General features: G+C 37.8%; 4 protein-coding genes across 4 annotated transcripts; 1 reads left to right on the top strand and 3 right to left on the bottom strand.

The window, feature by feature from the left end:
* Positions 1-668: 668 nt before the first annotated feature.
* Positions 669-3,884, bottom strand: zp3f.1 (zona pellucida glycoprotein 3f, tandem duplicate 1). Its single transcript, XM_065277134.1, has 10 exons — positions 3,781-3,884; positions 3,484-3,662; positions 2,130-2,227; positions 1,930-2,021; positions 1,674-1,854; positions 1,476-1,581; positions 1,321-1,409; positions 1,160-1,251; positions 901-980; positions 669-826 (listed from the first exon to the last, which is right to left on the bottom strand). The coding sequence occupies exons 1-9, from the start codon at positions 3,839-3,841 to the stop codon at positions 925-927; spliced, it is 954 nt and encodes a 317-aa protein (XP_065133206.1). The 5' UTR covers positions 3,842-3,884; the 3' UTR covers positions 669-826; positions 901-924.
* Positions 3,885-6,888: 3,004 nt separating this feature from the next.
* zp3f.2 (zona pellucida glycoprotein 3f, tandem duplicate 2) lies at positions 6,889-10,236 on the bottom strand. Its single transcript, XM_065277132.2, has 10 exons — positions 10,032-10,236; positions 9,111-9,295; positions 8,936-9,039; positions 8,762-8,853; positions 8,510-8,690; positions 8,309-8,414; positions 8,125-8,213; positions 7,957-8,048; positions 7,465-7,565; positions 6,889-6,996 (listed from the first exon to the last, which is right to left on the bottom strand). Exons 1-9 carry the CDS (start codon positions 10,096-10,098, stop codon positions 7,501-7,503), a joined length of 981 nt encoding a protein of 326 aa, XP_065133204.1. The 5' UTR covers positions 10,099-10,236; the 3' UTR covers positions 6,889-6,996; positions 7,465-7,500.
* Positions 10,237-10,389: 153 nt separating this feature from the next.
* nedd8l (NEDD8 ubiquitin like modifier, like) lies at positions 10,390-11,893 on the top strand. Its single transcript, XM_065277206.1, has 4 exons — positions 10,390-10,546; positions 10,759-10,806; positions 10,911-10,993; positions 11,070-11,893. Exons 1-4 carry the CDS (start codon positions 10,529-10,531, stop codon positions 11,191-11,193), a joined length of 273 nt encoding a protein of 90 aa, XP_065133278.1. The 5' UTR covers positions 10,390-10,528; the 3' UTR covers positions 11,194-11,893.
* Positions 11,894-12,027: 134 nt separating this feature from the next.
* On the bottom strand, positions 12,028-27,415 carry ap1g2 (adaptor related protein complex 1 subunit gamma 2). Its single transcript, XM_065277040.1, has 22 exons — positions 27,204-27,415; positions 26,278-26,486; positions 25,984-26,108; positions 24,460-24,601; positions 24,259-24,355; positions 24,069-24,145; positions 23,892-23,987; positions 23,702-23,782; positions 23,314-23,412; positions 23,142-23,197; positions 21,146-21,259; positions 20,924-21,064; positions 19,091-19,145; positions 17,788-17,910; positions 17,512-17,601; positions 15,038-15,165; positions 14,850-14,954; positions 14,631-14,772; positions 14,423-14,552; positions 14,192-14,346; positions 13,989-14,087; positions 12,028-13,643 (listed from the first exon to the last, which is right to left on the bottom strand). The coding sequence occupies exons 2-22, from the start codon at positions 26,476-26,478 to the stop codon at positions 13,542-13,544; spliced, it is 2,358 nt and encodes a 785-aa protein (XP_065133112.1). The 5' UTR covers positions 26,479-26,486; positions 27,204-27,415; the 3' UTR covers positions 12,028-13,541.
* Positions 27,416-27,816: the final 401 nt, after the last annotated feature.

Here is a 27,816-nt window from a genome sequence, read left to right as displayed (position 1 = left end):
TGTCATCTTCTTACATTCTACATCAGTGGTTCTCAAACTTTTTCGCCGTGCGTCCCCCTTGTGTTTGGTGCATCTTTTCGTGGGCCCCCAAAGAAAATTTATGACAAAACATTACAAAACTTAAGATTTGAATAAAACATTAAATTATACAACGTAGTGGTGTTGTTAGTAGCCTTATTTTTTCTGAGGTTTAATTGCAAAGAAATATATAATACATTTATGTTTTTTATGTCATTAAACTGGGGGTCCCGGCACCAGGGCCCAAAGTTTGAGAACCACTGGTCTACACGCTTGTCGACTCGTACCCAAGTTAAATGCTCAACGTCAAACAGTGTGAAGGTAATGACCTTATAGGATAAAAATCATGCAATGAATCCCAGGCTTTACAGCAGTCTTGTTTCTGAATGAATGTTGCCATTTTGATCAAAGAATTTAATGACTCAAAGCATTCTTACACATGGCTCTTGTCCATTTTATGTTTGAAACATGTTTTAGTCTTGGCCTTGATAGACTCCAATCGGTGCTCTTGCCTGCCTTCAACACTAGAAATCTCCAAACCAATCTACACCCATATTTCATTTCAAGATAACCCAAAGATTTAAATATTTTCTAGAAATATTTAATCTGCTTTTAATGTCTTGGTGCAACAAAGAAAATAAACCGTTCATCTTAATATTCACAGATGCAGGGAAAGTTGGATTATGAATAAGATGCAACGTCCATTATATAACAAACTTTATTCCATCCTCCTGCAAAACAGTTTTACAGGCCCAGGTTGTACACCACCATTAGGACTTACATCTCCAGTGGCTTGAAGGCACCAATCCTTAAAAACCATCAACAAGAACTTTAATCATAATAATAACCATAACACAACAACCATAACAATAATGTACAGACCTTTAAATTTATTACAGGAGACATTCAGGAGTTCTCGACAATAACCAGTGGCCCAAGCACATACGTCGAATCTAGGGATTCTGCAAAGATTGTCAGGCGGTCAGTATAAATGTTTTTTACAGAAACTAAAACCTCATCTAAACAAGTAAAAACAAACATCTCCCCAACCTTTAACCCAACTAAGATCTTTTGGTTAGGATAGCATTATATCAGTTATTGCTCGTATTTTTAAGCAAAATGGAAAACAAAAAAAATTCACCAGCTGCTAATTCTCTTTTCTTTCTCCCTTGACAGTTAGTGTCACAACAGCTACAGAGAGAACTCTGGGAAGGATCATCAAAAAGCATCCATCTGTAAAGAGAGACAGGGTTAGAAAGGAGTTAAAATAATGAATTATTATACTGCAATTAACAATCATACCTTGAGTTGGTCTTGTCATACTGACAAGCTTTTTTGCCACCGTCCAGGTCTTTTGGGTCCCATGCAACAAGCTCGCAGTGAATGTAGACCTTTGAATGAAACGAAAGACCGTTAACGAAGAAAACTACTAAGATTAAAGTAAAAACAAAACTCACATCCTCTCCAATGGCAAACTTAAAGGCTTGAAGACTTAATCTGATTTCAGACATCTGGCTCCTCGGCAGAAATTTTGAGTTTGTCTTTTTACTGTCCACCAAACACCTTTAGATAAGAAATAAAAGGATTAAAAACTGTATTTGCACACAACAATCTGTGGTTCCTCAAAGAGCACATTTATCCTCCGTTGCACGTACCCTTTATTGGTGATAAGTGGGTACATTTGAGAATCTGGACCCAGTTCTGGTGTTGTGGAGGCCACACATTCTTCCAGCAGCAGCAGCAATGGCTGATGGGAATGCTGATCTACTGAAGCAGCGATCGGGATCATTGATCCTAGTGAAAACGTTGTGGAAGTCGCCACAGCGCTGAAGTCATCTACAATCAGACAATGAAGGCTGTTCAGAAAACGAGTCAGGAACATAAAAGGCTTTGTTCAAAGTATATTTATACCCATCATGAGCGCCATGTGGAAGTTAAGATCTCCTTGTCCATGTGTGTGAAAAAGCAGAGGGTCATACAGAGGAGGTGCCCAATCTTCTGGCCTAAGAAAAACACACTTTTAATCACGAGCCAGTTACAAAAACATGCCAGGGTACAATAGAAACAACACAACACTTGAATCTTAAGCCAATTCACTGACAGTGTCTCACCTGTCATAAGCACAGGAAACGGGGTAATAAACAGAGGACCCTTTTGAAGTTGTGGTAGATGTGATCTCAGTCTCAAATAACATCTGACTTACTGTCACCTGTACATGGGAAGAAAGCCTGAGAAATGTTGAAATGTAGCAAATTCATGCAAACAAAAGATCCTTCATGTTTCTTTTATTATTTAATGGAAAATTATTTTCTCAGTACAACCAAGTGTCACTTAAGCTGCATACACACCAAACGCAAAGCATCACGGATTTAACTTCATGTCATGAAAATTTTTAGCTTGAATTGAATATTTTCACCCTGTTCAGACTAGCAGAGCGACTAGCAGAGCGACTAGCAGAGCGACTAGCAGAGCGACTAGCAGAGCGACTAGCAGAGCGACTAGCAGAGCGACTAGCAGAGCGACTAGCAGTCATTCATTTCAATGGAAGCTTGGCGACTTGCGGCAACACGAGCAAAAGTAACCATTGGCGAACAGATGGGCGTGTCCAGCAAAGTGAAGGGAAAAAGTTAAACTTTATGCAAATGATGAGCAATTTTTGGGAGGGACTACCAACAGGAACGAAGCAGTGGCGTTCATGTCATTCTTCTCTCATCAGCGTCTGAAGTGGATGGTATTTGTTTTTGACAACCAGATAAAAAAAAACGTTATAAAATGAAAACATGGATGGCACACAGAGAGAAAGTCGCTGGTGGTCTGAACCAGGCTTGAAGTGAATAGCGCGTGGTTTTGTGGCAATCACGCCGCCCAATTTGCATCATTCGCATCACCTCGTGTGACATTTGCGAATTAATGCATACCTTTTTTTAATGCGTGCACTTTTAATCTTTGTACAGCGCGTCGTGAATGTGTTAGCATTTAGCCTAGCCCCAATTATTCCTATGGCTCCAAACAGGGATAAATTTAGAAGCCAACAAACACTTCCATGTTTTCTCTATTTAAAGACTGTTACATGAGTAGTTACACGAGTAAGTATGGTGGCACAAAACTTTTGTTTGGAGCCATAGGAATGAATGGGGCTAGGCTAAATGCTAACACATTCACGAAGCACTGTACAAAGATTAAAAGTGCACGCATTAAAAAAAACAACGTGTATTAATTGATCTAAATTGAGGTAAGAAGAACATAGTAAAATATTGAAAAACTGTTTTCCTTTAGTGCCCTGCTGAAAAAAACAAAACCATTACAGAAAATTGTAATGGTTTCCATTAAAATAACAATAGGAATTGTAGTGCGTTTTGGGCCATATTACATTAGAACCAATACAATTCCCAATAAAACCAATAGAATTTGTGTCCATTGTTTTTTTTTTTGCAAGGTGGTGACAATGAATTTCTCTAAACTCACCAGCCTCCTAATAGTGCATGCCCCAAATTCAGCATTAAACACCGCTTCTGTCCCAAAAGGTTTGATAGTAACTTGCGTTGGAGAACAGTCTCCCAGAAGAAGAGAATACGGATCAACTTGCGACTGTGTTTCAGCCCATCGCACAGACATCGAGTTTTTACCACAATCCACAGTGACGGCTAAAAGGAAGTAAATTAGCAATCATCATTGTGTATGCTTAAATGTGAACACCAAACCTCACTCCAGTTAAAATACTACATCAGGATGCAGGCCTTATAACACACAATGTAAATTTACCTGCTTGTGACACTGAGAAAAAAGCCAGATTAAAACAAACAAATATCAAGAAGGAAGTCATTCTGATAATAAATTGTAATCGTTGATAATAACCCGAGGACAAACTTAAGCCCTAGCCTCATTAAAGGATTCACATCTGAACCACAGGATTCTAATGATCTTCATGGGTGTCAGGTGAAACTGATCTGACTCTGATTATGTCAAGCGTGACATTCATTTGGTATTGAGGAAAGACAACATTGAAGTTAATTCAGGATAGTGGGTTAGTTATACTGTTTGCATTTATCTTGTTTGTCTATTAATTTATTTATATTTGATTAAGTAAAGGGTTACTGCAACATGCTTTTAATTTAGTATAAATACATGTTTAACATTTAAAATAGTGGGGATGTGTGCTTAGAAATGTTAATAAAGAGGTACAATATAAATATGATATTCTGTTTACATGTAAGAATAACAAACCTTCATCAGTAGTGTAACTTTGTTTCTTTCACACTTTGACACAAACTATCTCATTAGTTTATTTCATATCTATTCATTGGGCACATTTTTATTATGTACACTGTAATTTTTTAGATATCTTTAAATCAAATTAAGTAATTTAAACGTACTGCTTTAATAACTTAAAAATTAAAACCGTAAATTGAAATGACTTGAAAAGTCTCTCAATATTTTTAGGTTCAGAGACCTATGTGCTATGTCCACATGAAGCCGGTGCATTCCCTATCCGATAATTTTTTTCCTTGCTCTAAAAAAATAATCCGTAAACACGAAACCACTGAAACCGACTGAAAGCGGTGTAGTATATATGCCGGACCAGTATGGGGCGCTGTAATTCTGCCAAAGATATACACTATACATGGAGAAGAAGACTTTGAGCATGCGCATAACCAACGTGGTGTTGTCCATTATCGCTTGTTGGTCACCACAATTGCATAGAAGCAATAGATTTTGCTGTAATAAAGCTAGTAGGCTTTAGTAGCTTCTGTAGCACGAACACAATCACGTAGTCCGCCGTTATTGTTGTTGCTGTTAGGTGTGACGCTTCCGACACGTGATGTGATGACGTTTTCGCTTCACAAAATATACGGATTGGCTGTACAGACGAAACCGCAAGGGTGTCGGTTTCAGATTTATCCACTTTAGGACCCGGTTTCAAAAAATTGCGGATTCAGTCTCCCAAAATGCCGGATCCGTGTGGATGAAACGCCAATACGATAACATTTATACGTATACAATGATACGAGTCTCCTTGTGGACAGCCCCTTAAATGTCATGTTCTCTTATAGAGGATCCTGTAGTAGATGATAATGGCCCTGTCCCAAATGGCGCACTTAATGTGGACTTTTGGTCTAGTGGCCTTAAATTGCGTGTGCTCGCTTAGTCTACGAGTCTGTAGGGTGTCCCATCTGTCATTTTTACGCTTCGAAGTGTGCTCATCAGCGCCCCCTTGATGTGGTTCTTCGGCAAAGGCCGCACTGCAGCAGGCTTCGCGCGAATTTTACCAACCCAGAAGTCCTTGCAAAAGAGCAGTCAGACCAACCAAAAGATGGATGGGAGGAGTTCACACTGACAGGCAACTTCTCCTCCTATTTCATGAGTGACGCTTGAGTCTGTCCCAAAATACGTCTCTGTCGCACCCACTTGGACTCGCATCAAAGGTCCCTAAAGTCTGCACTACATGATGTCATCAAAGTGTGGACTCTGAGGAGGACCACAAGTCTGGAGTGTGCCATTTGGGACTGGGCCAATGTTGCATTCATTTGTAGGGAGTTACATTTTCATTGGAAAAAAATTTTTTGTAGCTCTGAGTGGATTTTGGTCATCCACTGGCGTTTATTTAGTAGGATTTTCCCACATCTAGTGGTGAATTTGTATCTTGCAACGAATAGTGCTCTCTAGCGCCTCGCTTTTCCAAATGTGTGTTGCAGCACGGTACCCATTATGTACTCACTGAATCTCCTTGTACGTTTTAGCTGGTTCACGTGTTCTGAATGAAAACATGTTGTGGAGATAATGCTAGTGCTTTTTGTCCCTCTCTGCTATTATAGTTTTCAATGTGGTGGAACGACATGGATTTACCTGTTCAATGTAAATAAAGAGAAGAAATTCTAAGCTTACAAAGAAAAGTCAGATCATTGGGAGAGGTCATTTGACACCAATGAGGACATATTTATGAATAAAGGGTGGTTTCCCAGAGAAGGATTATCTTAAGCCAGGTAGGCCTTAGTTTAAAGGGGACAGAGAATGAAAACCCATTTTTACCTTGTCTTTGTTGAATAATGGTAGTCTACCCACATTCACAAACATACAAAAAGTGCTAAACATCTCAGTCTCATAGAAATTCCTCTTTTAGAAATGTCAGCCAGAAAACGGCCCGATCTGAAAAACTGATGCTTATGACATCACAGGCATCTCACTGCCCCTCCACTTTAAAATAATTGGCTACATTTTTTGAGTGGCAGCAAAGTCAGCCAATCAGTAATGAGATTGCAAGTTAAGCCAGTAGGGGGAGCCAAATAGGTGCAAAACCACTTTTTTTAAATCCCCCACCCTAATAGAGCTATCTGAGAGAGGTTTTTAGGAAGCTTCTAAGGCATTACAGACCCAAACAAAAAAAAACATTTGTCTACATGTCACATGCAAAACAAGGATAAATACCTCATTCAATCATTCTATGTCACCTTTAATTGTGAAATATAACTCGTTTTAACAAACATGCCTTACTAAAAACGTTACTTGTGTGCATTTTGAAGCAAAACAAAAAGCACTGATGTATTTTAAGATATGTCAGTGCAAGATGTTTTTAGTTTGGTCAGCTCTTACATTTATTTTAGTCTAGGACTAGTCTAATCCCTGTCTGGGAAACCACCCCAGAGTTGCTTGAACTTAAGACCAATCACCCCCGAGCAACAACACAAAATGATTAAATATATGTTCTCATGATTTATCAGGCCATTCCTTTCATCCTCACACTGGAGCATACATGGCAGGTGTAGTAAATATTTACCATAACAGTTTTTAATCAGGTTTTGTGCATGCTTTCTACCGGCCGGCTACTGAAATAAAAGTCTTCACAAAAGATTTCACAAAATGTCAAAGATAAGAGCAAAGACAAAGTTGAGACATTTCAGTCTTTTAATGGACAACATGATGTATGAAAGACCTAAAGAATTGGTCTACTCCTAAAGACTCCAATCAGGATTCCTGCACCTACTAGAAAGATGAATAAAGACTATTTCAGGAAATCATTCGTGCATCACAAGAATAGAGAGAATATATGAAGAGCTCAGATGCAAAACCCTCACAAAGTGCATGCAAAAATCTCTTCTAAAAAAAAGTTAACAGGTAAAAAAACTCCTGCAGCTCGACAATTGAAATCCAATATATGCATGCCATTGTTCATAAAATTATTCTGTGCACTTTGGTTAAAAAAAAAAGCAAGCACGCTGCGCCTTATAACGGATTCTACCAACAAACCGGTATTTCGGATTGGCCTGAGGCCGGGAAGTAGATTTGCATCCGAGCTCTTCATATACACAGTATAGATTATCTCGCACATAACAGTGTATCACTGGGTCCATCAGGTCAATGGAAAAACATACCATTGCAAGAAGTTAAGAAATGTAAACATTACCAGTATAGGTCCATTTAAAAAAAAAAAAAAAAACCAACATCACAAACCTCTCTCTTAGATCATTCTGGCATATTCGTCTAACATCATGATGAATCTTCCGTTATTATCAGAGGTCCCAACACAGAGTTTAGCACAAGCCCTTGAGCTGCTGTGGTCGAGACACATTGCATGTGAACTTAAACCAATTTTAAACAAATGATCATCAGTAAGGCTTTTTTTATTATTATACTATGGGGCTATTGAATTCTTTATTCTGATTGGTTGAGAAATGTTTGACGGGTATGCATCGTTTTTCAATAAACGCACACTTGACCCGTCAAATGTCTTAAAAATAGGCACCAGAGCAATGTTTGTTGTAACCGTGATATAAGAGGAATAATTGACTACGGTCCTTTGAATTATTCAAAAATAATGCAAACTCGCGGTGTAACTCTACATTGCATTACCACTTTTGGTGAACATGATTTTCGAATGATTCGAAGACCCGTCATTAATTATTCCTAGTGGTTGTGTAAAAAACGCTTTGTATTCAGGTTTACCAGATTGAGTATCTCTCCTTGATCTTTCTATACAAGTGGAATCACAACACTGACAAAGACTGTTCTTGGAAGGGTCATCCAGAAGCTCCCACCTGTTATTGAAACACCATTGTTAAATATTCTCACGTAAATCACAAAGCATCGTGCCGTAAAGAAACTTCAACTTACTCTCCTGTGGCTTTATTATAATTACAGGCTTTCTTTAATTCATTAAGATTGTCAGGGTCCCACGCGATTAATTTGCAGTGGATGTACACCTGCAAAAAGTAGGATGTCTGAAAATGACTACTGTGAATTCATAAAAAAACATGCATGCGTTTATCTATAAAAAAAAAAAAGTGTCTTCCTTCACCTCCTCTCCAGCAGCGAATTTAAAAGCCTGAAGATGAAGCAAGATTGAGGAGGATTGATACCTTGGTAGAAACGTCGAGTGGCTCTTCTTACCATCCACAAGACACCTATTACAGGTTTACATGAAATCAACAACATATGAACTTTAAAATTTAGCAAGAGAAGAGTCTCAATATTTTTAAATCAGTCAAAATGTACACACCCCTTATTGGCGATGATTGGGTATGTAAGGGTGTCTGGGTACATTTCAAGAGTTGTGCTGGCAACACATTCCTCTAAAAGCAGCAGCAGCGGCTGATGGGTTTGCTGGTCCACCCCAGCCCATATTGGAACAAAAGAATCCAGAGGAAAGATGTTGGATTCTGCAGGGCCACTAAACTCAGCTGGTTAGGGATAATGAAAGATGAGCGTTATTTTTAAAAAATATTAAAGCACTCACACTCAGGTTACTTACGGTTAAGAATTGCCATGTGAAAAGCCAGGTCTCCATGACCTTGTATCACACCAGATGTAGAGCTCTGGAAGTAAGGGATCCAAGCGTTTGGCCTGGAGACAGTATGAATTTCACATTTCACAAAAATAATTCAGAGTTTCTGGGAATACTTGTAGAAATGTGACATTATCTCACTTGTCACTGACACATCGAACAGGATAGGTGAAAGATGGAGGGTAAGGCTTTGGCAGTGGCCTGTAGGTTAATTTGTTCTCGTAAATGACATATTTCCATGTCGCCTGATTTAAGAAGAAAAATTCAACGTTTATCATCCCATCTGATCACACAAAACTTCCCAAACTAAACTTACCATTTGTTTAAATCCACAATCACTAAATTGAAAGATAAATTCTGCCTCCGCTTCACCAGTTGATGTATTTGAGAAGCGGGTTGGAAAGCAGTTACCCAGTAAAAGACGAGCTGGATTTCCTGTCATGGATTTGTTCACTTTCCAGGTAATGTGAACTGATTTTTCCGTACATACAATTTGGATATCTAAATTAGAAAAGAAATGGAAAGATACCTAAAATGTATCTTATTTAAAAAGTCTTCATTTTGATATTAGTTAAAAGTGCCGTAGAATGTTCAACTGCATTTACCTAGACATAGATGGATAATATGAGTTCTGTATATGGTAATGACATATCGTGAGCCACAAACACTATTGTTTCCTTCTAATGTAAACCTTGTGCATGCAAAACACAGGCCAATCTCAACATAACACAAAATGTTACGGTCAATGTGTGTGCCCCAACATTAAATTAATGTATATGTTGTTTCAATGCTAAAAACAAAGTTGTGACTGCTGAGTTAGCGCTATATGCTAGTTAATGCTATTTAATTCGTTTAAATTCTACTAAAGTTGTCCAAAAATGTCCATTAACAATCTCTTAATTTATTATTCCTTAAATTTCATATCTTCGTCAGATAAAGGCTCAAGCATAAGGTCTGTTTACTAATGTGAGCTACTGAACTGCTCTGAGAAACAGCCATTCAGAGCAGAGCTTAACATTAATATTCATGACCCTTTCAAATAAGGTAATAAGAGACAATTTCATTCTAAAGGCAAATCCTAGGGTTGTAAATGGACATGTAAAACCATCTCTAGTTAATTTGTGCACTAAATAAAGCAACATACATTCTATGATATCAGAGAACAATTTTAACATTATTTCAATGCATTATTTGGCACCTTTAACTTTATGCAATCGCGAAACATTTAACTTATTACCATCTTCGGCCATCCCAAGTGCTGTGGCAAAAACAAAAATGGAAATACATTGCCACAGACCATTCATGATCAGGCTTGTGAGTGCAAACCTTGTGAGGTGCAAACCAAACGCTTTAAGTGAGCAGCTGAATCATGTTACTTCCTCTAATCACTAATTTGCAACACCTGGTGCCACAACTGACAGGAAAAAGAAAAGTATTTACACATTCATTTGATTATATGCTCGTTATTGCATTACATTAAATCCTGGACGTAACTACCATTCCTATGTTCTGGGAGATAAATAATTTGTTTCGTTTTCTGACTTGCGCCCTATCTGACGCACGAAAGCGGAACCATCGTCACCAGCATACAGGAGCACCCGGACAATTTCTGATGTACAGGAAGTGGAGTCGCAATTCTCTTGTTGAATCTTTTCGCAAATTTTCATCGTTAAAATATTATTTATTTGCTCTCTTACTTATTTCATTTGTATGAGTTAAATTAGAGTTCCCAATATGTTGATTAAAGTGAAGGTAAGTGACTTTTTTCCGTTTTTAGCAAGCTGTTTTTTTATTACGAACATTAGAAATGGGTCTAGTGTTGAAATAAGTGTATGTAACATTTTATTATTTAATCCGTCAAACACATTATTTATTTTGTATATGTATAAATGCACAAGAGACATTCACATTTCCAGAATGTTTTTTTTTATTGATTTATTTGTGACTTTTCTGTTCTTGTGTAGACCCTCACAGGCAAAGAAATAGAAATTGACATCGAGCCTACAGACAAGGTAGGAGTTTATTTCTGTATCATTAAAATCATGTCATGTCTGTAAGAAACACTGTCAAAATGACATCATTACTGCTGCTTAGGACCTATTTTTTCCCTACCAAGGTGGAGAGAATTAAAGAGAGGGTGGAGGAAAAGGAGGGCATCCCACCACAACAGCAAAGACTGATTTACAGTGGAAAGCAAATGTAAGGTTAACCTTATATACACAAGAGTAAATCATAGTAATCATGCCGTTATTTATTTAAACTGTTTGTCTTACAGGAATGATGAGAAAACAGCTGCAGACTATAAGATTCAGGGAGGATCTGTTCTGCATTTAGTTCTGGCCCTCCGAGGAGGAGAGGACCTTCATTGTCCTAGCGGTCATCCTGTGTCTTTCGTGTAATCTGTACAACAAGGCTTGTAAATTTAAGAGGTTATGTCTATAAGAACAGACTTGCCAAAATGCCAGTGGACATTTGGCCATGTCTAAATCAGGGGTGGGTATTTGTGGTCCTGGAGGGGCACTTTCACAGGTCATTTCCATGTAATCCTGCAGCCTTTGGTTAGATTTTTTAGGTGTGTTTGATTTTGGTTGGAGCTGAACTTTGCAGGACAGTGGCTCGCCAGGACCACAAATGCCCACCCCGATCGAATTGTTGTTAGTGTTGCCTAGGATCCTTGTTTAAGTGGGCCTAATGCAGATGAATTCTGAACACTGTTTACAACCTGTGAATTTGGGTTTAATGTGAAGTTTATCTCCATGGCGTACAGCTGCAGTATTTGACACAATTGCACTGGGAGGGAAGTTTTATTTCTGTTTCAGGATAAACACTGCTTCCTTTGTAACATGTTTAAAAATCAGTAGTGCTTGTTTAAATTTTACTTTTTAAAGGTGGTAACTAAAAACACTGCACCCAATAGTCTTGTCTCAAACAGCTATGAGATGTTCTCCATCCTAAAAAAAAACTGCTTAAAAGCAATGCATAATATTATATATGTGTTTATTGTATGAAAAATGCATTAAACAATGTATAATTATGGTTTCACACACACAATGAGTTTGAGAAGAATGATTAGGACTTTATAAATATATGAGAATGTAATGTGAAACTTGTCTGTGTCAGTAAAACTATACATCTGTGCCACAGGAATATCCTGAGAGAAAGGGGTTAACATCCAAAGAGAAAGGTTAAAGAATGACGAGAGGTGATTTATAACAATAAGGCAATTTGATCTTAACTGACATCACATCTTATGTTATTAGTTTTCAGAGTAGACTAACTGGTTAGGAGGCTTAACATGCAGAACATCTGCCTACATAGTAGTGATGGGAGAAACTAAGCTCGTCGAAGCTTCAAATCAATTGAACCAATTTCTTTAAAAAAAAATTCACAATCATTTTAAGATTTTTCTAAAAATATGTTTTTGAGAAACAATTATTTAACCTAAAAACTTTAGATAAAAGTGTATTCTGTGTTTTTAGTTTAATTCAGGGCAAACAGTATATTAACACTTTAAAATCTGTATAAAAACAAAAAGAAGGCAAAATATTACTTGCATAATAAAACTGACTCAAGTTAACCTAACCATATGACACTGGTCAATGGGTTTGCTTTGTGATCAATCTCCCAGTGGTGAACAGGTGGATTTTCGAAACAGTTATGATGTAATGAAGCCTCGTTTGCTAAAATCACATGACTTGGCCAGTTTGAAACACACTCCGAACCACTGATTCACAACAAAGATTCGTAAATGTTTTGAGGCTTCATGAAGCAGTGCTTCAAATCGCCCATCACTACTACATAGGAATTAATCTGGTTACTTCAGATAAAACCTGAAACTCAAGTTCATATACGCCCTGTCCCAAAAGGCACACTCCGGACTTGTGGTCCTCCTCAGAGTCCACACTTTGATGACATCACGTAGTCCAGACTTTAGGGACCCTTGATGCGAGTCCACGTGGGTGCACCGGAGTCGTATTTTGGGACAGACTCGAGCATCACACCGGAAATAGGTGGAGAAGTTGCCCGTCAGTGTGAACTCCTCCCTTCCCTCGTCTGATTGCCCTTTTGCAAGGACTTCTGGGTTGGGAAAGTGCGTGAAGACTGCTGCAGTGCGGGCTTCGCTGAAGACCGCATCAAGGGGGGAAAGGAGGCGCTGATGAGCACACTTCAAAGCGTAAAAATGACAGATGGGACACCCTACGGACTCATAGACTAAGCGAGAACGCGCAATTTAAGGCTACGAGACCAAAAGTCCACATGAAGTGCGCCATTTGGGACAGGGCCTTACTTGTTAACAGATTGATTTTTAGGGGTGGTTTCCCAGACTTCAGGTTCAAGACTAATCCCAGACTAAAATGCTTCTTTGATTGGTTTTAACTGAAAACATCAACATACCTGAAAACATTGTTTGTCCCATACAAGTAAAGTTTGTAAAAACAAAAAGTCCTAATGGAAACCACCTCCTGTGTGGCATGGTGCAAAGAGCTTAAAAATGTGTGAATTAGTTTGAGTATTTACTCTCTGAATGTTCAAAAACATCTGTCATATAAAATCTGTGCTGAGACAGCACTTCAGTTCACGTCTACCAGCAATAATCAATGACTTGTGTCATGTAGCCAAAAGACAGAGCTGAAAGACAGCTGCCAGATAGCGTAGTGTCTGTCTTGATGAAACAGATGACATGAAGCTTCGCCTCAAGGTGGACTGGACTTATGCAGGTCTTTCACAAGGGGCTCACTTATGGCTGTCACTTCCAGACAGGGCTTGGAAAGGAGTCGATCTGTACCATGTCCTGACACATTGTGCCCTGATGAGAGTAAGACACTCGGACTCGCATCTTTAGGCTCACCTGTAGAAAAATAAAAACGGTCAAGCAATATACATGGAAGTATATTATGGAAGTATTATGATAAATGATGATAAACACACCTTAAATTCCATAGTATTTGTTTTTCCTACTATGGAAGTCAATGGTTATAATGAGCTGTGTGTTTACCATCATTTATTAAAATATCTTCTTGTGTGTTCAACCGAAAAAAGAAATTCATACAGATTTAGAACAACATGAGAATGAGTAAATATTGACAGAATTTTCATTTTTGTTTGAACTCTCTTTAATAAATTGTTTTATATTTGGTCCAGACCAAAAGAAGCAAACTACAAGTATGAAATGCCCTAAAGGGAACAGACTTGCCTTGTTAGGGTTGTTGAGTAAAACAGTTTGTGTGACTTGACCGAGGCCGTGGGCTGGAATCACATTACCACTCGGAGCCTTCATTTGCAGCTGAACACTCTGAGGGAAAATATTATTTATAACACTTAATTTCATAACTTAAATTATTTAAGTTATCAGTATGTACTTAATAAGTTATGTACTGTATGTAGGCATGTACAGACCTTTGGTACTGCTGCTTGCAGAGTGAAGTTGGTGATGTCATTCATAGTGGAGTTAGAAGCAATGAGGGTGACTGTGACATCTGTTTCTGTCTGTCTGTCACATTGTAACTTTAGGGTTATTCCATTCTTCTCGTAGACCGTCTCATTGGGAACCACTAACAAGTGAGCACACAAAATTATAATATAAATATCAACCATGACCAAATGCTGGGGGAGCTTTTATATTCTCACCTGGCGTAGGCTCCAGTCCTCCCAGAAGGTCAAGAAGATCTCCAGCACTAGAAGTAGTTAATGGTGGAGTGCTCGTAAGGGCCGGGATGGGCGTATCGGTTCCACCCAAGAGATCCAAAAGGTCACACACCTTTAACAAACAGCAAGTGGAAGATAAAGACAAAAACTTTCAAAACTAGTGTCTGAAAACATATTATCTTCCAATTACCTCGCTTGTCGATTGGGAGGGTAATCCTGCCTCAACTGGTTTGGATAGTTCAGGCTCCTTAACCAGATCTCCTGTTATGTCTCCATTGGTGTGGCCAGGTGAGTTTTTATCCATCACTGGCATTCTCTCTAACACTGCAGCTCTGAGAGGAATATAATATACTTTACAATAAACATAAGGGAAAAATTTAAATAAGAGGAATCAAATATTTGGGTGTACCTCATGTGGTCATATTTCTTAAAGAGCGCATTATACTCCACTGCCCTTTGTTGAAGTTCCAGGTCAATACAGCTGCCGTATATACTGACAATACTTCTGATTCGACTGAAACGGTGATAAGTAAAAGATTATGACAAATAAAGGCATGAAAATATAAGTTAATATTAAAACAATGTAAGTTTTCTCACTCGACATTATCTGTGATGCGAGTGCTCAGCTTCATGGTAGCAGTGAGCGCAAAGCCTCGGGTTGCCGGTGATGACATGTGAGAATGTAAAACTGTTTCTAAAGCATCCAAGACGTCATCCTCTGTAACCTAGTGACAGGAAATATCCAGAAAAACTCCTTAAATCTAGTTAGGTCTCAGTACAGGGATTGTATCAGAAAAACATTATCCTGCTACTATAATAAATGGGTCAATGACAAAACAAGCTCCTTAAACCTGTAATGCATATTTATGAGTCTGGAGAGTTTTGTTTATTGAATGACATTTCAGTATATTTTTATGATTTTTGTCACAATATTTTTGATATCTATTCAAAAACATGTCAGGTGGTACATCCAATCATTATCTATTAGCCAATTTTAATGCACTCTGTGTCATGCTGATTGTTTATTTGATAGTGGTATTAAAAATTATAATCCTGAAAACAGTTTAAAGGAATAAAGCAACTTGAACATAAAACTAACATTTAAGAACTATACATTTAAGAACAATAAAAAAATTTTTTAAACCACCTTAAATAAATAATAATAATAAATAATAAGGTTTTTGCATTTATTAAAACAAAAATGATTAGCTTAATTTTTAGCTTATTAAAATGATTTTTTAAAATGTTTTTTATTGGGGCATGTAAACGCGTAAAACAGTTTTCTTTTATCGGGGAAAGCCCATAAACGGCATAAGCAAAAACCGATTGGCACAAGTAGTTTTTTGCTCATTACCCCGATTTCACGTGGCATGTAAACACCTTAAACGGCTTTATCACGGTTTTGTCCATGTGCGCATGTCTCTGCGTGTGAAAGATAAACATCACACGCGGAAGTAAGCGCAAAGTAACACATAAAAGTCTCCCACCAAACGTGGGGCATCGCGTTTAACGCTCTAGATTACTCGCAGAACTTAACTTCGTGTCATGCGAATTTTTCGCTTGAGTTGAATATTTTCAACTTGGGCCCAGACGCGTTATATTCAAAAATATTCAACTCAAGCGAAAAATTCGCATGACACGAAGTTAAGTTCTGCGAGTAATCTAGAGCGATAAACGTGATGCCCCGCGTTTGGTGTGTACGTAGCATAATTGTACCACACGACGACGTGTCTGAGCGCATCTTTGCATTGACTTTGTATGTAATCTACTCGTGCAAATCGTTGAACTCGCATTTGGTGTCAACCCACAGTTACAGGTTCTGCAGACACAAGAAGTAATAAAACAGTATAACTAAAGACAGATATGCTGTAGGCTTTTTAAAGAACTATTATATACTATAGGCGTGATGTCACTGCCTGCGAGAAACCTGACAAATCTCCAAGTCCCATGTAAACGTTGTTGTCTGCATAGCCGGCTTATTGATTTGCATGTAAAAGCATGAAAACAGTTTTCTTTATTAAGCATTTTTGCTAATTATCCGCTTATTCTGTGCATGTAAACACACTCAATGATGGTGGTTTGATGCAATTCAAAATCAATTGTGCTGTGAATTATTTTTTCTCTGTAGCGCAGATTAAGGGGTGGTATTATTATAATAATGACATCAAAAGAGGAGCCAAATTTCAATGACCTATTTTTCACGTGCTTGCAGAGAATGGTTTACCAAAACTAAGTTACTGGGTTGATCTTTTCATATTTTCTAGGTTGATAGAAGCACTGGGGACACAATTATAGCACTTAAACATGGAAAAAGTCAGATTTTCATGCCATGGCCCCTTTAACTACTTGGATGCTGGTATAAGATTTTGCTTGTGATCAGAATCATAAATATACCTTTTAAATAAAATTAAAATGTGTTTGATAAAACAAAACTTGTTCTAGTTTTACATTGGTTGTACCACCTGACAAAAAAAATGTACCAACCCATCCAACCCATTACCGTAAAGTAGCTATTTTATCAGTATTTGAGAGAAATCTACAAACTTCTCATTCAGCCATAAAGACCACCTGGGGTTCACTGGATAATGTGATATCATGTTTACTGTTTATACTTGTTAATGTTAACTTATTAATAAAAGGCCCATGATTTTGGTTGTACCACCCTGACATTTGAAAACCAAATAGTTTGACACAAGTTTTTCATTATCCTAACAACTACTGATATTCATGAAATTTGTATATAGGAATGATTTCAAACATAATATAATGCCAAAGTAGCTTATTTTGAATTTTTTATAATTTAAACACCATTTTTAATAGTTGCGTTCTAAGTAACTGCTAATTTGTATGGACAGTTGCCCTTCTGGCAAGTTTGAGATCCCAAAGCAATTAGTAATGAATTATTATTAAAAATACTGAAAATGAATTTAAACTAAATGGGCTTTACAGACTAAAGTGACATGTGTCATAATTGTATCAAGTAATTTATATAATAAATAATGCCCCATGCCATGTCATTGACCCATATATGACATGCAAAAATGTCTACGTCTAAACTGCTGTTTCTTTACCTGCACAGCTTCAATCTCCTCACATTCTCCTTTGAGCAGCAGGTCTCCATATTCTCCTATACACCAGCACGCTACCTGGACCAAAGATTGCTACACACATACAAACTGTGTATTACACACAAACATTTGCTTATAGCAGATATGAACACAATGATCTATGAGTCAACAAGCAGATGTGTTTCTCAAAACCGAGAAAAAGGATTGCAAGAAAGCGCTCTGTGTATCATCACAGGCCCTTATTTTATGTGTAATAATAACAAAGAAACATTTCCTTACTTGTGAAATATCTTTAACCAGTGCTCTATAGAGCTTTTGAACAGTGTAACAGTGTAGCTCAGAGGCAGTTGTGATGAGTTGGATTAGGTTGGGCACGGTCTCATCTCTTACGTCGCCCCCTGCCTAAGAGAAAGGGTACTGCATTAAAAACTTCACACAGTCAAAAGAATAGTTCACACAAAAATGAAATTTGTCTCATATATATATATATGTGAAGGTTTGAGGGAGAGTAAAATATATGAATTCCATCAACTAAAACTGTAAAAATATCTTTCACTTAAAGCAACACCAAAGAGTTTTTTTACCTTAAAATAACATTTCCAAATAAGTTTCAGTGGTTCATCCACTCAAAAAAGGGTAAATGGCATTTTCACATTCGCTTTGCAGCCCTCTATTGGCCAAAACCGCACTAAATAAGTTTCCAACCGTCGGGTAGTGGTTCTGTAGTCCGAGTGAAAACTACAAAAATCAGAGCCAGCTATGCGGCAGTATTTACGACAGTGGTAATGAACAATTATGCTTCTAGCCTGTAGGGGGAGCAAAAAGCAATAAGTCTTTAGTGTTGCTTTAATAAACATGCATAGGTCCCAAAATCAGTGGCGGCTGGTGCTGAAATTTTTTATTTTTTTGGTTGGGAGCAAACAAACTTAAAATCAAACTTTTACTGTAGTAATGCAAGACCGTAACTAGCCATTGTGAAATCAAGGCAACCCCTATAATTACAGGACACAAGACAGCATTATTTATTTGTGAACAGTGGCGGCTGGTGACTTCTTTTTCTGAGGGCGCACGATGCGAAGTTCGTCACAACATGTATGTAGCCCGTCATGTGTGTGGTACGTAATTTCATAATATGTGTTCTGCACTTTGAGAGATCGTATGTGCATCACGTGTCCTGCCAAAATAAGTGTCTGCTGCAGACGCGTCAAAGGGTTTATGATAAAAGAGACGCTCGCGTTTGCCAGATACTCGCATAATCTCATGCGTAATCAGAGTTTAATGTTAAGGGAGTGTCTTTTGGAACATGAGCGTCTCTTTTATCATAAACGGTTTTGATGCGTGTGCAGCAGGCACTTATTTTGACAAAACACGTGATGCACACATGATCTCTCAACACGCAGGACACATATTTTGGAAAAGGGAACAACACACATGATACTCCGAACACTTATTTTGAATTCGCGCCCCTCGGATGAGGAGTCACGAGCCGCCACTGTTTGTGAATGAGATGATCTATTAGAGAACCGATTTTAGTTTATGAGGTATGTAACAAGTTGGGTTGTGTAGTAGCGTGGCTATTTACCGTGGTGAGCACATGCAGGATGGTATCAATGTGCCAGCGCTTAGAAGGGGCATACCTGACCGAAACACAGAGAGAGAGAGAGAGAGACAAACTGTTGATCAGCACCTGTGATTTGCCAGATAAACATCACAGGAGAGACACATGTTAACATAAAAAATTCAAAAGATGATGATATATTTTTTTGATTTCGATCTTTCGAGGCATGACCTTACATAGTACTTACTTACTTAATATTGAAGCTATTAGGGTGATTCTCGCGAAATTAGGGGCTGTCCACACGGAGACGCGTATCACTGTATACGTATAAATTTGTTATCGTATTGGCGTTTCATCCACACGGATCCGGCGTTTTGGGAGACTGAATCCGCTATTTTTTGAAACCGGGTCCTAAAGTGGATAAATCTGAAACCGACACCCTTGCGGTTTCGTCTGTACAGCCAATCCGTATATTTTGTGAAGCGAAAACTTCATCACATCACGTGTCGGAAGCGTCACACGTAACAGCAACAACAATAACGGCGGACTACATGATTGTGTTCGTGCTACAGAAGCTACTAAGCCTACTAGCTTTACTACAGCAAAATCTATTGCTTCTATGCAATTGTGGTGACCAACAAGCGATAATGGACAACACCATACGTTGGTTATGCGCATGCTCAAAGTCTTCTTCTCCATGTATAGTGTATATCTGTGGCAGAATTACAGCGCCCCATACTGGTCCGGCATATATATTACACCGCTTTCAGTCGGTTTCAGTGGTTTCGTGTTTACGGATAATTTTTTTAGAGCAAGGAAAAAAAATGATCTGATAGGGAATGCACCGGCTTCGTGTGGACATAGCGTTAGACTTATGAGGTGTCATGAAAGATTTAAAAAAAGTAAATGCTATCAAAATAAGAAGCATTCAGTTACAAACATCTCTTCACGTATTATTTTGTACATGATTTCAAATGACATCATACAAACCAAACTACCGCAACATGATATTACATTAAATATATGCATTTACAAACTCATGTTTCGGTAATGAGAACTAAAAAGTTGTCTAGGTACTATGACAAATAAAATGTAAACTTTTATCTGGAGTGAAAAAATAAGAACCGCTTACCAGGTAGCCATCTTGAGTGTCACACTCAATTATGTCCCTTCCAACAAATTTTTTTTTTTTTTTTTGAAAATGTTAGTTTCTTGAGGGCTTAAACAATGATTGAAAATGCTGAGAATGAGAAATTTTTTCTTGGACACATTTATATTCCTTATTATTGTCACTACATTTACCAATGATCACCAAACACCATGTATGGTTATAGTATAACATGCACTGAAGCTTTTTATTTTTTAATTATAAATATTTTCATATGAAAGAACCTAAATCTGGTCATGGAGACATTGCGGTAATAAAAATCTTCCCCTTAAATGTGGAAAAAAAATTGGTTTGTATGACGTCATTTAAAATCATGTGCAAAATAGTACATGAAGAGATGTTTGTAACTGTAGGCTGCTTATTTTGATACTCTTATTTTGCATTTACTTTTTTATCAAAATGTTTCATGACACCTCATAAGTCTAAATTCGCGAAAATCACCCATTAAGGTTATTTTTCACACAATGTTCATTACATTATGTAGGATGAGTTTAAGTAAAAGAGTTTATCACAACAAATGACTTTAGCTGGGTTTACACTGACTGGGTCACAAACTGTCAGACTTTAACTGCGCAGGGTGACAAGCTTTAGTCTGCATACTGTACGAGTGATACACTGAATAATTATCCACAAACATGTGAACTTTTAATAGATGACACTAAATGTGAATTCGAATCGACTGATGATACCTTTCGGCAGCGTTGAAGATGCCAGAGGCAGCTTGAGATCGAAGCTCGACGGGAGAGGTTGAAAGAAAAATAAGGAGCTCCTTCATCATTAAGCGAATGTTCGCAGCCGACACCAGAGCGAGTGACAGTTCTAAAGCTCGACTGAAGAAAAAAAGCAGAAGAGATCAGAACTGCATCTGTTGTATACTTATATTTTTGTTAATAAAACATATATATGAATACCGTTTCACCGAGGTGTCTTGGTCTTTCAGGCAGTCCACAATAGTGCCCCTGTGCCGCTGCACTGCATTGTGGTCCGTCTGCACTATCTTCTGGAGTGATGTCATCGATATATAACTGCAACGGACATAAGAGGGGACAGAACAAGTGAATTTAATACAACTGGATAAGCTTAACCAAATATTCCTCTTTATTAACTAAAACTAGTTTATTTATACCATATTCGTGTTTTGTTAAAGGTCTGTACTAAGACACGTATGATGACTAGTGGTGTAAGTAAATATTAATAAATGTGAAAAAAAAACAATACAAGAGTTCTTTTAAACCCTGATTGCTAGATTGCAGTCATCTGATTTCTAGACAATAACTGAATCAACCAGAAAAACTGGCTATCCCTGTTTGTCTCTGCAGGCCTCATTCTGATTGGCCAACACTAAAAGAGATCAGTCTGCAGTCAGGTCACACATCACTGGTGACAGCAGTGTAGATTCAGCATAAAACTGTGTTTATAAACAAATAAACTGCTTTAGATTTGTCAATCAGACCCAAAAATGTACTACTTTTACTTTAAGACAAATCTTAATGTGACAGCAAATAATAATATCCAATCCCCACTTCAAAAAAACAACAACAAAACGCTAAAAAGATTTGTTTTTCGAGACTCATGTTTAATCATGCGCAAATAACCAGGGGTGGTTGCAACAGCCGGACGTTAAGAAGTTGGGTGTAAGTCCTACGTCGAGCTTAGCTACGTCTGACATTGTGAAAAATATTTACGCGTGTTGCACCATCTGAAACTATGACCAGACGCAGCTACGCTCAGCGTAGATGATGCGCGCCCCCGTGTATGCGTTTAACCACTGTGATATTTAGATGCCATTCGAGTTTACTATGGTAAAAAACGTACACTTACTGCCGTCAGCTAATAGATGATATATGAGAGGTTTCCTCATGTTTACCAGTGCGTCACGTGCAGACCCATCAAACACATTAACAAAAGCCTTTACTGTTCGCACAAAAGGTGTATAATAGTTTGCAGATTCATTATAACAGCTCAAGTTTAAAACAAAATTAAATGAAAGCTTTTAATAAGCTCTACAGTGTCTTTGTAAGTATTTATGTATTTTATTTTATAATTCATTGGCGGTCTCTTTCCATGCATGAAAACACATTGCTCGCGTATCCTGTGCCCATGTCTCGTCACATTTCATTATTTCTATTTTTGCCATAAAAAAGTCTCTCTCTTGGTCGCTCTCCTCCTTCGTGACTAACAACTTTATCATAAGACGTCCCACATGACAGTTTCCCTGATTTCAGCCAGTTAAGCATATTTATAATATATATGGAATGAATGAAACGAGTTGGCACGCATATAGCGGCTGCAGTGCATAACAGAAGAGCAGTGCGTAGAAAAAGACAGCAGCTGTCTTCTACGCTTCTATCATAAACTAATTAATTATAGTTTTTTATTTAAAATAAAAGCGATTACAAAGGAAATGTTTACTGTTCATTTTTTTTATTTATTTATTGTATGGAAAAATCCCACTTAAAGAAACAGACCGCCATTACATTTTTCCTCTAGCGCACCCCCTGGTGGCACCACACTTTGGGAATCCCTGTCCTAGAGAATAGTGTTCTTCAAATTTTATACAGTAGCAACAGTTTGGGCAAAGCACCTTTTTTATTTCAACATTACAATGCTACTATTTACAAACAAAGCAAGGTCCCAGACCTGAACCCAGCGGAACACCTTTAGTTTGACTTGCAAGCTTTCACCCAAACACTCATCCCCCTAACTTATCAATGACGTGTATACAGGTATTGTAATTTTAGGATAGAAGAAGGCTCTTCCAAAACCGTTGCAATAAAGATGGAAACAAAATTCTTTTAAAATGTTATTGGATGGTGTATTGGAATTATTGGAATAGATTGTTAAGTTTATTATTAGAAGGGGCCATCCCTATACCTTTGTCTATATAGTGTAAATGCAAAAGCATACCGAATATTCCTGTCATTATTAAGAAGAAACCTCCCCAGAATGTTTACAGCAAGGACCTTAAAGACACAAATATATACAATTATGAGAATAAGTTAGATTTGTAGATTATGTTAACATTCTCAATCAACATAATAAAGCTAAAAAATACAATTCATGTGAAATCATGACTAACCCTAAGCCCACTCTCTGAGTTGATGTCCATGATAGTTAAAACTGTTTCATACAGCACAGCACTGCCCGCAGTCTTACTGCTGTCTGTATTTGTGGCCACCTGTTTATCAAAACCAAGTGAATCAAACAAACACATGTAAATTCAGCTTAAACTATGGATAGGGTTGCAAACCTTAGGAATTTTGGAAACCTTAATTAATTATTAAAATAAAAATATACATTTGACAATTATCTGACACATCTTCATCCCTGTGCCACAATTCCCATATATTCCTGTGTAATTTCCATGTAAAGTTTCCAAAATTCCCCAGAATTTTCAACCCTAACTATTACACAAAAGACATTCTGTGTAAAACTGTGGATTAGATGTTGTGTTTGTTTTACCATACCTGTGCCAGCAAGTCATTCATGGCTTCACTAGCAGCATCATTATTGTGTCCCAAAATCCTTAGCAACCGAAGAATGCGCACCTGAGGGCGAAATTATTTATTTTTAATTCATGCCATTTAATTCCCCTCTTGACTTTGCATGTTAACATAAGAATATGTATCGGTTGCATAGTGATGCTGGACGTCACACCTGTAAAAAGGGGTCGCTGATACCAGCTATGTTATGTTCTGGAGAATAGCTGGATGTCACAAGACTTCTCATAATCTGAACCAGATCTGGCACAGCCTAATGGGAAACACAAAAAAATATATATTTTCCAGACCTGACAGTCCAAGTAAATGTTTTGGGTCAAATTCATTTACTGACCTTGCGAAACTGCCCAAGAGTATCATGGTTCTTCTCACACAATTCAGTTATTAAAACTACAGCACCGTGTAAAACTCCTGTGAACGCAGCCAGATGGCATTATTTTGCAATAAACAAATATAAAACCACCACCATATTAAATGCCAAACGCGTATAAGACCTAAAGAAGTAAAAAAGCAAAGTAACAAACCATGGTTCTTCTCTGACAACAAAGACTTTGCTGATGGTGTGAACAGTTCTCCAAGCTCTGGGACTTTTCTTACGATGTGAACAGCACACAGGATGGCCTAAATAACAAACAACATCATCGATTTGAACATGTTGAGTTAGTTTTGGATGCAGATTAAACTTTATTTAAGATGTTTATCGACATTTAATGTCACGAGCTGACCTTTTTCTTGATATACGAATTAGAGGCCCTGAGTAGTCGTTCGATCTCTGGTGCCAGATCTCGACACATCCCAGCTGAGCCCATGCATCCCAAAGTACACAGAGCCAGAGACTGAACATACTGACTGCTATGAGACAGATCACTAACATAGAAAAAAATCCACAGTCAACACAATTCAAAGCTATAGAAGAAGTAGAAATAATTACACATAAAGGAAAAGAAAAATGTAAATGATTATACATTGTAGCTAAAAACAAACAAACAAAATATTAGTAAAAACCTAAGATTTACCATGAACAAATATTGTGTTTCTGGTTCACAGTAAGTCAAGTTGATGCAATAGGTGGGGTTAATTGTAACAAACAAAGGGTTTGTTGTAAAACCTGCTAGAAAATGTAGTTTAAACATAAATAATTCACTAAATTCTGTCTATATACTGAAGGTGGATATTGTTGAAAATTTGTCTAGTTTTTAGACAAAAAACAAAGCAAAAATATACCTGCCAATGGGGTGAAAAAATTATTCTTGAATTAAGTGTTTAAGAAAAAAGTTTATTTCATTTCTTTCTTTCTTTGCTTGTTTTAGCCCAAATTCACTTAAATTGTATATTGGTTGTCTAAAAACTAGACAAATTTTCTTAGGTCATTTTGCTCATCAGGAAAATACATCTTGATTTAAAGGTGCAGTGTGTAAATTTTAGCGGCATCTAGTGGTGAGGTTGCGAATTGCAACCAACGGCTCAGTCCACCATTCACCGAAACGCATAGAGAAACTACGGTAGCCGCCACAGGACAAACATGTCATCGTCGAAGACAACTTAGTAAAAAAAGTTTGTCCATTAAAGACGCTCTAAGCGAATTTACGCGTTTTAGGCCATAACTTTTTTTGTTTCATACAGTAAACATCTCCTCACTATCTGCTAGCTGCCTGTCCCCTGAACACACTGTAAAAAAACGCAGTGTCTGTAGACAGCCCAGGCTCCACAAACGGCAACAAAAACAAAGTGCCGCAGTCTACAATCACGAAACATAACAAACATGTTTCAGCCAATAAACGACAAGAAGGATTTGGGGGTGGGGTTTAGGGGGTAAGTGCGTGTGAGGAATCATGGAAGGGGCAAGGGGGAGAGTAAGAGAGAGGGAGGGGGAGGAGTTAGCTACGCTCCGTTTTGTTTGACAACACTACGAACGTCAACAAGAAGTGCCGTAACACAGATTCATTTAGAGCGCCTTTATGGGCTGTTGTAGAAAGATGGCGGCACAAAATGGCGACTTCCATGTAAGGGGACCCGCGGTGTATGTAGATAAAAACAACTTATTCTGAGGAAATAATACTAAGTAAGAAAGTCATTTTTTGCAGTGTATATATGTTGTGTTTCTGTAGATCAATTGGTAGAGCATTGAATTAGCAGCGCAAATGATCATGAGTTCGGTTCCCACAAAAACATAAAATGTAATGCATTGTAAGTTGCATTAGATAAACATCTCTGCCAAATGCATAAGTGTAAAACTGTGTAGTATTTACTTTTTAATAGAGTTGGTCATCAAAAGACTTGCATCCTGTTTCTCATCCAACAGCATCATTGCTCCCAGGTAACCAATCCGCTTCTCGCTGTATCTGGGACTGGCGATTAGACGTACACACTCCATCTGCACAAGCAAACACTAAAGTCATTACCATCAATATATCAAAACAGATAACACGACAATCATTTAAGTTGTACAGGAATTATCTATTCCAGATAAAAGCTTGCAAAAATGTAAAGTAGATATTAAAATGTGATTTTTTTACATATTCAAACAACAGGTGCTCGTATACCTGGCCAAAATGTGCAGGGTACCCCAGCATGTGCACATACAGTAGCTTTGCCAGGCTGTGCGATCGCTCCCCATTGTCACCCTGTCGAAACTGTGCCCGTATATCCGCACACTCTCGCTGGATGATGCCCCGTTCCTCACCCTGCGTCCGAGCACTGCGGATGACCCGGATCAACTCCGGCAAACGCACTGATGGACTCATGACTGTATCTGTAATCACAAATATGGAGAAACACCTGTATCATAAAGGTTCATAGCTGTTAAAAACAAGGGATTTGCATTAGTACTTTTACTAAATAGCATGGTTTAAATATGGTTACTATAGTAATTTGTGGTATGGTTTTCCTACAGACCAATAAACTATGGTTACTATACACATGTATATTTTGTCAATTCTTGTAAACCCTGTGGCTGGTTTGTTTTGTCCATGATGATAATGGTGTTAATGATAATACACCTGCCCTCATCTCTGATCTTCCCATGATAACTACATACATTCCTGCCACTAGGCCTTCATGAGACGAAAAATTAAACGCTTACTGTACAGTTTTCACGTCACATTATCGTTTTAACATCTTATACATCCATCTTCATGTATTATTTACATCGCAGCGCGTGCTCTCATCTAACGTTAGCCAGTTTGCTTCGACCCTCATTCACACATGCTGGCTTTGAGTGTGTACGTCAAAAATAACCATTTTAAACGCTAGTATCTATAAATGTCGACAGGAAATATCTATAAAAAAAGACTCGATGACAACAACGCGTGTCAATTCTCGCAGATGTCTGTCGGGAATTAAAGTAACGTTATAATAAAGTGTTACATCAAATACTTTCACTGGCAAGCATCAAGTTTTGAAGCCTAGGTACGGCTGACAACCAACCCGTGCTGTTCCTCACATCTGATCATCGGGATCATCGTCTTACCTTTGGTGCCTGACAGCTGTTCGGTCTGAAATGTATCCGCACTATCTCAACCGAGTTTTCCCGTGATGTCACCCTGACACGATGCTATATTGAACAAATAACTGCGACCGTATTTACAAATATGTTTGTAAGACACATAGTAGGCTACAGCACAACTTCCGACATCCGGGTGTGCCATTCATTCCCTGTTCCGTGCGTGCGGCCGTTGTGGAAGTGTGCGCGTGTACTTAAAGGACCCGCGCACGCTTTAACGTTAGTGATGTTTTATGCATTATCAAAATTAAAATTACTTTCCTTTTCAGTGACGTGGCTGACATTCCTTTGACCATTTTTTGTTCAGGAGCTTAAAGATTTTGCTTACTGCAGGTTGATTTTAATTTTGAACGTAAAACTGCAATCTGTAACTGTTTAGGTAAAAATAAACAAACGTATGGAAATAACTAAAAAAGAATTGTGTTCAAAATTGTTTCCTTATCCCAATGCGCAACAATAGCCTCACAATAATAATGTTTTTTTTTTTTTTTTGTATTGAGCTTGGGTACGACTTTTTTACTCAATATAAAAAATAATTACGTCAAGGGCGAAACTAGTCCCTCTTCTGAATGAAAATGAA

The sequence above is a fragment of the Paramisgurnus dabryanus genome, chromosome 6 (assembly GCF_030506205.2).
Source record: "Paramisgurnus dabryanus chromosome 6, PD_genome_1.1, whole genome shotgun sequence".
Classification (NCBI taxonomy): Eukaryota; Metazoa; Chordata; class Actinopteri; order Cypriniformes; family Cobitidae; genus Paramisgurnus; species Paramisgurnus dabryanus.
This window is presented reverse-complemented; position numbering and strand designations above follow the sequence as displayed.

What these genes read in the sequence shown, in the direction of transcription:
- zp3f.1 (XM_065277134.1), bottom strand. Translation starts at nt 3,841, where the DNA reads ATGACTTCCTTCTTGATATTTGTTTGTTTTAATCTGGCTTTTTTCTCA. An exon ending in TTTCTCAGTGTCACAAGCAG is followed by an intron (nt 3,663 to 3,780) that starts GTAAATTTACAT and finishes ACTTCCTTTTAG; the next exon opens with CCGTCACTGTGGATTGTGGT. An exon ending in CATGCACTATTAGGAGGCTG is followed by an intron (nt 2,228 to 3,483) that starts GTGAGTTTAGAG and finishes TCCCATGTACAG; the next exon opens with GTGACAGTAAGTCAGATGTT.
- zp3f.2 (XM_065277132.2), bottom strand. Translation starts at nt 10,098, where the DNA reads ATGAATGGTCTGTGGCAATGTATTTCCATTTTTGTTTTTGCCACAGCA. An exon ending in ACTTGGGATGGCCGAAGATG is followed by an intron (nt 9,296 to 10,031) that starts GTAATAAGTTAA and finishes TTTCTAATTTAG; the next exon opens with ATATCCAAATTGTATGTACG. An exon ending in AATTCGCTGCTGGAGAGGAG is followed by an intron (nt 8,214 to 8,308) that starts GTGAAGGAAGAC and finishes TACTTTTTGCAG; the next exon opens with GTGTACATCCACTGCAAATT.
- nedd8l (XM_065277206.1), top strand. An exon ending in ACATCGAGCCTACAGACAAG is followed by an intron (nt 10,807 to 10,910) that starts GTAGGAGTTTAT and finishes TTCCCTACCAAG; the next exon opens with GTGGAGAGAATTAAAGAGAG. An exon ending in ATTTACAGTGGAAAGCAAAT is followed by an intron (nt 10,994 to 11,069) that starts GTAAGGTTAACC and finishes TTTGTCTTACAG; the next exon opens with GAATGATGAGAAAACAGCTG.
- ap1g2 (XM_065277040.1), bottom strand. Translation starts at nt 26,478, where the DNA reads ATGAGTCCATCAGTGCGTTTGCCGGAGTTGATCCGGGTCATCCGCAGT. An exon ending in ACTCAGAGAGTGGGCTTAGG is followed by an intron (nt 23,198 to 23,313) that starts GTTAGTCATGAT and finishes TGTGTCTTTAAG; the next exon opens with GTCCTTGCTGTAAACATTCT. An exon ending in CAAGACACCTCGGTGAAACG is followed by an intron (nt 21,065 to 21,145) that starts GTATTCATATAT and finishes TTTTTTCTTCAG; the next exon opens with TCGAGCTTTAGAACTGTCAC.